Raw genomic sequence first — 13,374 nt, forward strand, 5'->3', positions numbered from 1 at the left:
TCTTCCATAAACACGGTTTTAACAATGATTCCATAAGTGACTGTGGAGGCCAATTCTGGATCCACACGTCTTTCCACAGTGGGGACATTGGTTCCCAGGTGGGAATTGATCCTGGTGTGGATTTGCCAAGCGTGCCTTCCTCTTCGCATGTTTCCCCCTTGCGCCCTGCGTTCGAGCGTCTTCAAAGCCCATGACACCTTTGGTCAAGGCTGTTCTCCAACTGGAGCGCTCGCAGGCCAGTGTTTCCCGGTTGTCGGTGTTTATACTACATTTTTTCTAGATTTTACACATCACTTGGGAAGACAGGCAAACTAGTATACTGGAAGAAGCAAAGATCACCAGTGTTGAAGCAAGCAATACACAGAGAACGTAACTGCACGAGGCAAGGGAGGCCAAATGTCTGCTCAAATAGCCGCATATTCACCTGCCACTGGAGCTCTGCTAGCATTGGTGCTCAGTAGCAGCCATGTTCCCATGAGAGCACCCATATCTAAAAAGAGCTCTCAGGCTGGATCAGGCCAAACATTCAAACAGGTGCCCGAAAGGGAGGCCCCAGAGCAGGTCCTGAGTGCAAATGTCTTCTCCAACTGTTGTTCCCCATTATCTGGTATTCAGAGGTAGACTGTGCCTGGGCATGGAGGTTCTGCTATCTCAATAGGCCTCCATAGGAACAGCCTGGCTGCTGGGTCAAGCCAGTGGTCCATCTAAGTCCAGCATCTTGTTTGCACAGTGGTCAATCAGATAGACGTGGTGGGAAGAAGCCTGCAGGCAGGACCTAAATACACCAGCTAAGTTCTATTCAGAGGCAGCCAGCCTCCAGCAGTTTCCCCTCCAGGGTAATGGGAGAGGTGGGAAATTGCAAATTCACATAGCCTAACTGAGGATTTCTTCAAAACGGAGCCAGAGCAGCTCTGGATTTGTGTCTTTATTTATTTTTATTTTATAAAACGTATGCATCGCTCAACTGTAAAACACTCCCCCTCTGCCCCCCAACCTTAAAGGGGTTTAGAAAAATTGACACAATCCAGTTACCACTTAGGAAAAATTAACAGCAGTGATTTAAAACTTTCAACCTGAGAGGCAGTGACTGGCCCAACGTCAACCCTAGTAGACTTCATGGCCTTCAAGTGGGGATTTATTTATTATTTTATTTCATAAAATTTATATACTGCTGTGTTGGTTTTTTAAAAAAACAACCCAAAACCAAGAAAAATTTCAAAGCCATACTTTGAAACATACAAACAGTTAAAATACTTGAAACAGATTATAACTTCCTCTTTTTTAAGTTTTTTTTATTCAAAATTAAAACAAGACATATTATCCAAAAACATATCATCCTTGTTCCCCCCCATTTCTCCCCCATTTCCCCCCTCCCCCCCACAAAACCCACCCGCCCCCAACCCCCGACTTCCCTCAGTTCCTGTCTTTGGTTTCTCTGAGACTGCTGTTTTCTGCATGTTACAAAGTTGTATAGATCCTTTATTGATTATTATCAATAAAAAGTTTGTGAATGTCTATTCAAAACCTTCCAATGAGTCCAATTCGCTTTGTTGGGTCTTCAGATACTTTGTAAAGGGTTCCCATTCATCCTTAAAGTCACAGTTATGCTTGTCCCGTAGCTTGTATGTCAGTTTTGCCAGTTCTGCATAGTCCGTCAATTTTTCTTGCCACGATTCTTTAGAATCAACTAAAGAATCAGATTAAAACTTCCTAAACTGTCGGGGCCTCACACCTGTTAGCAGTTGTGGTGCGGCGTTTTGCAATGACCGCAGCTTCCAGACCAAACGCAAGGGAAGCCCCACAGGGAGCACATTGCAGTAATCCAGCCTCTCTGCCCTGCTGCCTGCAGCCCAGCCCAGAGCCCACAAGAGAACAACATTGTGGGCCCCGGTCATCTCCCTCCCCTGTGCTTTGCAGACTGGCAGGTCTCCCGGCAGCTCAGCGAGGCTTCCCAAGCCCACGCTGCAAACAGCAGCGCCCTGGCCCAGAGGATCAGAACCGAGGAAGAGAGCCTGGCTCAAGCCCGGGAGATGCTACGAGAAGCCGAGACGGGACTCGAACGCGCCGGGGAACAGCTGAGGCGAGCAGAGAGCAACCTGACCCTCCTGCGTCAGGACCAGGGCAGACTGGAAGAGAAGAACCGGGAGATGGAGACCAATCTGACGCACGCCAGATCTTGCCAGCAGATCGGTACGTCCAGTTTGCCCCTTTTCCCACCCTTGCTGATCGCTGCCGCCGGGCATCATGGTGTAATAGACAAAAATCTGCCCTTACTCCCTTACATAGCTGTCAACCGTCCCTTATTTGGTGGGAAACTCCCTTATCTCAGCACCGTTTCCCGCTGCTGTCCTGGATTGATGATGTCAATTTCCCGGGTTTCAAAGGAAGCAGCTCCTCTCCCTCCCTCTCTGCCGGCCAGGGAGGAGGGAGGCTCCAACTGTGTTGCTTGGCTGCATTGCTCACCCAATAAGGAGTCTAAGAACGATTGGGGGGTGGAGCTTGCATGCCTTGTGCCGATCAAATCGGCCGCGTTGCCTGGGGACTCGCCTTTGCTCAGCGCTTCCCAGCGGAGAGGTGACGGTGGTTTTCCTTGCTGCATCCCCTTTGCCGGGTTGCTGCGCTGTGGGAACCACTGCTTGAGGCTTCATTTGGCTGCTGGTTGACTGAAATTCCTTATTTTGGCTGCTGATCCCTTATTTTTGAGGCTGCTGGTCCCTTATTTTCAAATCTGTAAGTTGACAGCTATGCTCCCTTATGGGGGACACAAGAGCCCTTATAGAGTCCTTTGCAGGTTCTCCATCGGTCGGAGAAAATAACAGAGGCCAACCAGAGAATATTTTGAAGCAAAGCAGCTAGTAAGCCTGGTCTTTATTGATTTGTTGCAAGAGGGTGCTCCCCTCACAAGCAGGAAAGGAGGAGGAACCCCGAACCAAGGTGTGCCCGCCCTCATATAGACATTTTAAATTCCCTGCCCTGGAGCTCAAGACCACCCCTCCATACATCATACATACATCACAGAAGGGGTGTAACCCAAGACCACCACCCCAGATACATCATACCTACATCACAGAAAAGGCAGTCTACAACAGAAATCTGAGTGCATTGTTTACCTCCTGTCTGGCAGGTTACCTGTTAATGCTTACTTGATTGGATACCCTGGGGAGCCCGGCCAGTCTTTTGTAATGATAAATACTTCATTCCTGAGCCAGGTCACAGGATCACCCTATTCATACACAGACATACCCTTAAGACAGGATTTGTGAAGGAAAAGACAATGGGGAGGCTTTTCCATTTTCCTTCGACCTTGCAGAGAAAACATTTGGTCAGTTTGGGCGTCAAAATGGTTTCAGGGCTGTTTTCCTGTGCTGCTTCAGACATGTGGTTTATATATATATATATTTATGTACAAGTTTGCTTGGTACATTTATGAACATTTATTATATATATAAGACCTTAAATTTTTTATTTCAATGAAGTTGTAGTGTTGGAAGGGATCCCCCAGTGATCATCTGGTCCAACCCCCTGCGATGCAAGAATCGCAGCTAAAGAATCCATGAGCGTCCACCATCTCTTTAGAAACCTCCGAGGAAGGAGAGTCCGCCACTTCCCAAGGGAGTCTGTTCCGCTGTCAAATGGCCATTACCCTCAGAAACTTTTTCCTAACTTTCTCGGTTACCTCCTCATTGCCTCTACTGGCCTTCTGGCGGTTCCCTCGCTGCGAGAAGCCAAGTTACAGGGAACCAGGCAGAGGGCCTTCTCAGTAGTGGCACCCGCCCTGTGGAACTCCCTCCCACCAGATGACCAGATGTCAAAGAGAACAACAACTACCAGACTTTTAGAAGACATCTGAAGGCAGCCCTGTTTAGGGAAGCTTTTAATGTTTGATGTATCTCAGTATTTTAATATTCTTTTGGAAGCCGCCCGGAGTGGCTGGGGAAACCCAGCCAGATGGGCGGGGTATAAATAATAAATTATTATTATTATTATTAGTTTGAGATGGGGAATTCAGCAAGAGTTTCCTCTTACAGGGCTCGAGGAGCCAATGTGGCCTTGCGGGGGGGTGGACTGGATGACTCTCGAGGCCCCTTCTAGGATTCTGAGAGGTTGGAAACACGTTGGAAACACGCCCAGGAAGGCCGCCAACTTCCCAAGTCATTGGGACGTCTCTCCGGTGGTCCTCCCTGGCTGTAAACAATACCCTGTTTCCCCTAAAGTAAGACATCCACCGAAAATAAGAACTACTTCCAGTTTTGCCCCTCGCTGTTATATAAGACCTCCCCGATAATAAAGCCCCGCCCCGAACATCTTTAAATCAGAGAGCCCGCGCCGCCACCAGGACAAACTGCCGCCTGCTGCACGCTCTGCCCTGATGGAGTCTGGCCGACTCACAATTAGACAATGAATGTGTACCGTATTCTTCTTCATGGAAAAATAAGACATCCCCTGAAAATAAGACTTACCCTGTTTCTCCGAAAATAAGACAGTGTCTCATATTAATTTTTGCTCCCAAAGATGCTCTATGCCTTACGGTAGCTTCGGGGGCCTTATATTCCAGGGAGGTCTTATTTTCGGGGGAGGCCTTATATTACAGCGAGAGGCAAAACTGGAAGTAGGTCTTATTTTCGGGGGATGTCTTACTTTCGGGGAAACAGGGTAGCGCATCTTTGGGAGCAAAAATTAATATAAGACACTGTCTTATTTTCGGGGAAACTGGGTAATAATAATAATAATAATAATAATAATACTAAATTGATTATTTGTGCCCCACCCATCTGGCTGGGTCTTATTTTCGGGAAACTGGGTGGTAATAATAATAATAATAATAATAATAATAATAATAATAATAGTTTCCCCAGCCACTCTGGGCGGCTTCCAACAAAAATGAAAATTACCGTATTTTTTGCTCTATAAGACTCACTATTTCCCCCCTAAAAAGTAAGGGGAAATGTGTGTGCGTCTTAATGGAGCGAATGCAGGCTGCACAGCTATCCCAGAAGCCAGAACAGCAAGAGGGATCGCTGCTTTCACTGCGCAGCGATCCCTCTTGCTGTTCTGGCTTCTGAGATTCAGAATATATTTTTTTCCTTGTTTTCCTCCTCCAAAAACTAGGTGCGTCTTGTGGTCTGGCGCGTCTTATAGAGCGAAAAATACGGTACATTAAAATATCACACATAAAAATCTCCCTCAGTCCAGAGAGACCGGTGATAAGCGACCCTGCTCTCCTGAGAGGAGCACACTCGTCTTCTGGCATATCATTGCAGAAGAAAGACTCAATCAGTAGCTCTAAAACTACTTTATTTACATTCTGTAATACAAAGACTCCATCAGCACGTCTGTGCTCTTTGAGCACCAGTACAGAACAGCATCACAAACAGAAGTGAAACTAACTTCCAACCGTGCTCAGACTTTCTGTCTCACTCTCACTCAGACACTCACATGATGTCTACAAAACACATTACAACAGTACCACTCGATGGAGCAGCTCAGATAGATAAAAACCCTAACATATGCATGGCTGATGCATTGCACCATGTACTATTTCAGACATACGGATGATGCACTCATTAGGCGCACTATATTTAGGACAATTTCATTAATTTTCCCGTAACGGGGTGATTCTTGCCAAGCAGAACCTGCACGCAAAAGACATGTGCTCACACTTCCTGCGCTGTCTGTGCGACGGCGGCTGAGCGCTCTTCATGCTCTGATGCTCTAGCAAATGTGGGCGATGAGCTGCGTCTCTGCCTTCATTTTTGTTGTCAAAACTGCCATTTGTTCATTTCTTCTTAGCTGCTGATTTCTCCCTAATGGCCACCACTCCTTTGTTTTACTTACCAGTATCCCCCTGGAACACTGGTTTTCAACATTTTGAGCCCACAGCTCCCTTGACCAACCACATTCTTTCTGCAATCCCCACTTGCGCTGGGTTGGGGTTCGTGAATCACCAGAATGAGTTTCCCCTGTTCTGCCCCCACTGCAATGGGAGATTCCCCTCCTTTTACTAGTGCTTGCCAAACTAAAGAATCTTTCCATATTGCTGGTAAAGGTAAAGGGACCCCTGACCGTTAGGTCCAGTCATGGCCGACTCGGGGGTGGCGTCGCTCATCTCGCTTTATTGGCCGAGGGAGCCGGCGTACAGCTTCCGGGTCAAGTGGCCAGAATGACTAAGCCGCTTCTGGCGAACCAGAGCAGCGCACGGAAACACCGTTTACCTTCCCACTGGAGTGGTACCTATTTATCTACTTGCACTTGACGTGCTTTCGAACTGCTAGGTTGGCAGGAGCAGGGACTGAGCAACAGGAGCTCACCCCATCGTGGGGATTCGAACCGCCGACCTTCTGATCAGCAAGTCCTAGGCTCTGTGGTTTAACCCACAGCACCACCTGCGTCCCATATTGCTGGTACCCAGGGGCAAAAAATTATGGAAGCAGAATGAATAAAGCAGACCTTCCCAGATGCCCCTATTTTCCAGGGACAGTCCCGGATTTACAGAAGCCATCCCGGTTTCCGATTTTATCCTGGAATGTCCCTCTTTTCCTTGGGATGTCCCTATATTCATCAGATAAATGTTGGAGGGTCTGGAGTTATGCGACCCCTGAGCCAAGGAGATAAGTAATTGTACAACCTTTAGAAGACACCTGAAGGCAGCCCTGCGTAAGGAAGGTTTCAAAAAAAATGTTTAATGTTTTATTATGTTTTTATGTATGCTGGAAGCCACCCAGAGTGGCTGCAGCAACTGAGTCAGATGGGCAGGATATATATAATAAAATTATTATTATTATTATTATTATTATTATTATTATTGAATAGGACATCTCCATTTTCATCAGAGAAATGTTGGAGGGTATGATAAAGTAGCAAGCAATGTTAGGCCAGAACAAACATCAGTTGGCCATAATGACTGGCAGTCATAGGAGAATTGCCATCCCGGGTTAACACCTGCCTTGATTTTACAGTTTTATATCTTATTTTTTTTACCCAAATTGTTTTATTTATTGCAAGATCTTTTGTTGTGCAGCATGCAAATAAGGGTAGTAATTGGGGGGGGGGTGTCTTATTTCTGGCCTGAGACAACCCTGGAGAGGAGCAACCTTTGTGGCTTTTGGGTTTCTGCTAATATTACCCAAGTATGGGCTCTGGGGTAAATTAAATGTCTCACTGATGCCTCCATCTGTCTAAATGCATGGCTTTATAGTCAAGCAAAGAGTGCATAAGGGTATGTTTTTTTCCCCTTTCCCCTGCAAAAACCCTCTCTTTAGCGCTGAATCGGTGCAAACAGCAATCTTTGGAAAACCCGGATTGCCATTTGTTCCAATTCAGCATTAAAGAGTGGATTTTCCTGGGGGGGAAAAGTGACTTGGACATGGACTGGAAAAATTCTGCCTAGGAAGTGAGGGGCAAAAGGGTAGTGTGGATGAGTCCTTAAAAGGTAAAGGGACCCCTGATCATTAAGTCCAATCGTGGCCGACTCTGGGGTTGTGGTGCTCATCTCGCTTTATTGGCTGAGGGAGCCGGCGTTCAGCTTCCTGGTCATGTGGCCAGCATGACTAAGCCCCTTCTGGCGAACCAGAGCAGCGCACGGAAATGCCGTGTACCTTCCCGCCAGAACGGTACGTATTTATCTACTTGCACTTTGACGTGCTTTCAAACTGCTAGGTTGGCAGGAGCAGGGACCGAGCAACGGGAGCTCACCCTGTTGCGGGGATTCGAACCGCCGACCTTCTGATCGGCAAGTCCTAGGCTCTGTGGTTTAACCCACAGCGCCACCCACGTCCCGGATGAGTCCATAATTGTTCCCAAACGAGCCCTGCCAACCTGCAGACGTAGCACAGACCAATGTCTGGAGCTTGTGGCCTCTGAACAAATAGGATCTCACCCCATTGGCTGGGGGGTCTCTGAGATGCCCTGAGCCCAGCTGGGAAGAGCTGCAGCCAAGACCCTCTCCTGGCCCTTTGTGTCTCCTTCCCAGGCTGCTGCCCCCCTCAGTGGAAGCTCTTCCGATGGAAATGCCTGTGGGCTTCAACGGAAAAGAGGACTTGGGCAGAAAGCAACTTTGACTGTGTGAAGAAGGAATCCCTGCTGCTTGTTTTGAGAGATCGCTGGAGTGCTGAGGACCTGCAGCGTTCCCAAGTCTTAATGGTCTGGTGAAAAAGGGTAGCATGGCCTAATGGGTGGGGTGAGGGAGGGAGGGGCTCCACCGTCAATCCTGAAGGGGGAACTTGAAGGCCACTCCATGCTCGCAGCACAGAAAGGGGAAAGGCGAGGGAAATGTGGTGTTCACAGCCAATCTTAAAAAGCGGAAGGGACCCTGCTGCAACTTTGCCACCTCTCTTGGGGCCGTCTGTTGAGGGATGCAGACTGACTGCAGATCAGAGCAGGATTGGGCCCCTGCCTTTCTGCTTTTTCCCTTTATGTCACTCCTCCTTGCCGCCTGCGAGAGCTGCGAAATGAGGCAAGTATCGTGTATTTTTTAGTGTATTTTTAGTGTCTTTTTTAGTATAGTGTATTTTATAGTATAGTATAGTGTATTTTTTATATGCCTGTTGTCTTTGTCCATGGAGTTTTCTCGGCAGGGATACTGAAGTGGCTTGCCAGTTCCTCCTCCAGGTGGATCACATTTGGTCAAAACTCTCCGCTATGACCTGTCCATCTTGGGTGCCCTGCTCGGCATAGCTCATAGCTTCTCTGAGTTATTCAAGCCCCTTCGCCACGGCAAGGCAGTGGTCCATGAAGGGGCAGTGATCCATGAAGGGGATTTTTTGACCAAACTGCGGGAGGCAGTGGGAGACAGAAGTGCCTGGCGTGCTCTGGTCCAGGGGGTCATGAAGATTCGGACACGACTAAACGACTAAACAACAACAACAACAGAGTGTATTTTAAAATGGGGTTTCAGAGTTTTTAGGGGTTTCTGAATGTTTTATGTAGTTTTTCAATTTCATTGTTCTGTATGGGACAATGACAATAAAGATATCGGATATCGTATATCATAAGGGCTGTGATAAGGATGCGTTATTTTCAAGACTTCTGTCCTGTGGCTTCTCTTGTCCCAGAGCAGGAAACGCGTTCCCTCTCCCTACGGTTCTAACCCCAGGAAAGTATGATATGATATGATATGATATGATATGATATGATATGATATGATATCTTTATTGTCATTGTCCCATACAGAACAATGAAATTGAAAAATCTACATAAGACATTCAAAAACCCCTAAAAACTCCAAAACCCCATTTTATAATACAATATACTACTATAAAAAGGTAAAGGGACCCCTGACCATTAGGTCCAGTCGCAGACGACTCTGGGGTTGCGGCACTCATCTCGCTTTATTGGCTGAGGGAGCCGGCGTACAGCTTCCGGGTCATGTGGCCAGCATGACTAAGCCGCTTCTGGCGAACCAGAGCAGTGCATGGAAACGCCGTTTACCTTCCCGCCGGAGCGGTACCTATTTATCTACTTGCACTTTGATGTGCTTTCGAACTGCTAGATGGGCAGGAAATATACTCCTATAGAGACTGCGTTAAGTAGCCGAACAGACAGCAGCAAAGAGCTCTGTGGGACCTCAATGATGGCCCTCTTGTCTTTGGGGCGGCTGTGGGGAGGGACGGTTTCCCTCAGCTGTCTTCCTGATGTGGCCCCGCTGAGAGGGAAATTGAGTGAGCCCCTTGGAAGCAGGTGCTCCCACCCAGCCATCAAACTAGCAGCCCCCTCTCTCAGTAGACATGGCGTGAGGCTGGTCATTCAGGACTCCAACGCTTTGCTTCTTCTCCTAACTCTAGAACTCTCTGCGTTCAACGCCATTTTGGATTGGGCTGAAAGGAGTATGGGAATGGGTGGATAATTCACACTATTCAGGGTAAGTAGAGAAGCACCGAGCTGTTTGCCGCTTGCTAAGAAGCAGAACGTAACACATCGTTCTGCCCGGACACTGAGGTCCAGCGCCAAGGGCCTTCTGGCGGTTCCCTCCCTGCGAGAAGCCAAGTTACAGGGAACCAGGCAGAGGGCCTTCTCGGTGGTGGCACCCGCCCTGTGGAACGCCCTCCCACCAGATGTCAAAGAGAAAATCAACTACCAGACTTTTAGAAGACATCTGAAGGCAGCCCTGTTCAGGGAAGCTTTTAATGTTTAATAGGTTATTGTATTTTAATATTCTTTTGGAAGCTGCCCAGAGTGGCTGGGAAAACCCAGCCAGATGGGCGGGGTATAAATAATAAATGATGATGATGATGACGTGGTTCTGCCTCCTTTTAATGCCCAGCCAGACTCGCAGAGGCCCACTGGACATTTGCAGGGAGCCTCCAAGGAGCGACAACTCACAGTGCAAAATCACATACCCTCCAAGTGCTCCCTTTTTCCAGGGACAGTCCCAGGTTCACAGAAGCCATACCAGTTTCTGACTTGATCCTGGAATGTCCCGCTTTTCCTTAGGGCATTCCTATTTTCTAATAATAATAATAATAATAATAATAATAATAATAATAATTTATTATTTATACCCCGCCCATCTGGCTGAGTTTCCCCAGCCACTCTGGGCGGCTCCCAATCAAGTATTAAAAACAATACAGCGTTAAATGTTAAAAGCTTCCCTGAACAGGGCTGCCTTCAGATGTCTTTTGAAGATAGGATAGCTACTTATTTCCTTCACATCTGAAGGGAGGGTGTTCCACAGGGTGGGCGCCACCACCGAGAAGGCCCTCTGTCTGGTTCCCTGTAACCTCACTTCTTGCAATGACGGAACCGCCAGAAGGCCCTCGGAGCTGGATCTCAGTGTCCGGGCTGAACGATGGGGGTGGAGACGCTCCTTCAGGTATACAGGACCGAGGCCGTTTAGGGCTTTCAAGGTCAGCACCAACACTTTCAATTGTGCTCGGAAACGTACTGGGAGCCAATGCAGATCTCTCAGAACCAGTCTTATGTGGTCCCGGCTGCCACTCCCAGTCACCAGTCTAGCTGCCGCATTCTGGATTAGTTGCAGTTTCTGAGTCACCTTCAAAGGTAGCCCCACGTAGAGCGCATTGCAATAGTCCAAGCGGGAGATAACCAGAGAATGCACCACTCTGGCAAGACAGTCTGCGGACAGGTAGGGTCTCATCCTGCGTACCAGATGGAGCTGGTAGACAGTTGCCCTGGACACATTACTTAGCTGCATGGACCAGTTAACTAGAGCATGCACCACTCTGGCGAGGCAGTCCACGGGCAGATAGGGTCTCATCCTGCGTACCAGATGGAGCTGGTAAACAGCTGCCCTGGACACAGAACTGACCTGCGCCTCCATGGACAGCTGTGAGTCCAGAATGACTCCCAGGCTGCGCACATGGTCCAGTTACCCCATTCAGGACCAGGGAGTCCCCCACACCCACCCGCCCCCTGTCCCCCAAGAACAGTACTTCTGTCTTGTCAGGATTCAACCTCAATCTGTTAGCCGCCATCCATCCTCCAGCCGCCTCCAGACACTCACACAGGACCTTCACCGCCTTCACTGGTTCTGATTTAAAGGAGAGGTAGAGCTGGGTGTCATCTGCATACTGATGGAGAAATGTTGGAGGGTCTGGAGTTTTGCGACCCCCTAGTCAAGGAGATAAGTAACTATGCAACCTTTAGAAAATACCTGAAGGCAGCCCTGTATAGGGAAGGGTTTTTTTTAATGTTTAATGTTTCATTATGTTTTTGTATACAGTCGTACCTTGGCTCTCAAACATCTTGGGTCCTGAACAAATCAGCTCCCAAATGACCGAAACATGGTTTTCGAACAATTTTTGGAAGCTGAACGTCCGGCACGGCTTCTGATTGGCTGCAGGATGCTCCTACAGCCAATTGGAAGCCGCGCCATGGTTTTCGAACGGTTGCATTCTGTTGGAGAACCAAGGTACGACTGTATGTTGGAAACCACCCAAAGTGTCTGGGTCAACCCAGTCAGATGGACTGGGTAACAACAACAACAACAACAACAACAACAACAACAACAACAACAACAACAACATCAACGGAATAGGATGTCCCTATTTTCACTGCAGAAATGTTGGAGGGTATGAAAATAAGTATTGGCCCCTGGAAGTGCTCATCCAAACTTGCTCGTGCAAGGCCACTTTCCCCCAGGAAAACCTGATCTTTACTGCTGAATCGGAGCAAATATCTTTTGGGTTTTCTCTGGACTGACGTTTGCTCCAAATTCTCACTAATGAGCTGGTTTTTCCCCGTGGAAAGTGGTGGGGCAGGGGCAAAAGCACTTGGACCCATGCCTAGAAAGCGCAGGGCAAGTGGGAAATAATAATAATAATAATAATAATAATAATAATAATAATAATGTATTATTTGTACCCCGCCCATCTGGCTGGGTTTCCCCAGCCACTCTGGGCGGCTTCCACAAAGAACAAAAATACAGTAAAATATCACACATTAAAAACTTCCCTGAACAGGGCTGCCTTAAGATGTCTTCTGAATGTCAGGTAGTTGTTTATCTCTTTGACATCTGATGGGAGGGCGTTCCACAGGGCGGGCGCCACTACCGAGAAGGCCCTCTGCCTGGTTCCCTGTAGCTTTGCTTCTCACAAACTGCTTGGACCCAGGCCTTATAGATATGGGGCCAGGGGGAGTGGAGATGAGCCCAGGGCAGCTGACCTGGGTCACATTTGAGCTGTTTGGAGATGGTCAAATCTGGCTTCCAAAGTCACTACAGATAATTCAGAATGTGAGCATTACGAATGGCAAGGCAAGCTGTGACCTTTTTGCTTTGTTGATTCATTTTCTTTCAGACCTCTGAAACATAAACCTAATAAGGGCTGTGTGCAAGTGAGCCAAGAAGGCCTGAAACAAGAATCCTGTGGCAGAAAGTCTCTGTACATCTGTCAAAAGATAGCCAGGTCCAGTCCCTGGTCATGAACAGCTGAGAGTCAGAAGCTTTTTGGATCTGCTGCAAATCACCCAGAGTTCTTGCAGGAGGTCCAGATCTATCTCCTCCTAACCCCTGGTCTGTCCAGTGGTGTGACCGCTCTTCTTTTACAAGATGCTCCTGGCCCCAGCCCACACACACACCTTTCCCAGTATTCAAACGAAGGCTAAAGACAGCAATCGATATCTGTGTTTTTATGATACTGCCTATTTTGTAAAGAGTTTAAAATAAACTGCTTATTTCAGAATAAATTGGCACTTGTTGTTGTTATTTAGTCGTTTAGTCGTGTCCGACTCTTCGTGACCCCCTGGACCAGAGCACGCCAAGCACTCCTGTCTTCCACTGCCTCCCGCAGTTTGGTCAGACTCATGCTGGTAGCTTCAAGAACACTGTCCAACCATCTTGTCCTCTGTCGTCCCCTTCTCCTTGTGCCCTCAATCTTTCCCAACATCAGGGTCTTTTCCAGGGAGTCTTTTCTTCTCCTG

General features: G+C 47.9%; 1 protein-coding gene across 1 annotated transcript in view; it reads left to right on the forward strand.

The window, feature by feature from the left end:
* LOC308483118 (uncharacterized protein) overlaps window positions 1-13,140 on the forward strand; it is a 15,100-nt gene extending 1,960 nt beyond the window's left edge. Inside the window, exons 4-7 of the mRNA XM_081016705.1 lie at window positions 1,792-2,190; window positions 7,970-8,139; window positions 9,780-9,856; window positions 12,753-13,140. Coding sequence (XP_080872831.1) covers window positions 1,792-2,190; window positions 7,970-8,139; window positions 9,780-9,856; window positions 12,753-12,879 — 773 coding nt within the window. The 3' untranslated portion in view covers window positions 12,880-13,140. The remainder of the gene's footprint in view (window positions 1-1,791; window positions 2,191-7,969; window positions 8,140-9,779; window positions 9,857-12,752) is intronic.
* Window positions 13,141-13,374: the final 234 nt, after the last annotated feature.

The sequence above is a fragment of the Podarcis pityusensis genome, assembly GCF_964106645.2.
Source record: "Podarcis pityusensis genome assembly, chromosome: 8".
Classification (NCBI taxonomy): Eukaryota; Metazoa; Chordata; class Lepidosauria; order Squamata; family Lacertidae; genus Podarcis; species Podarcis pityusensis.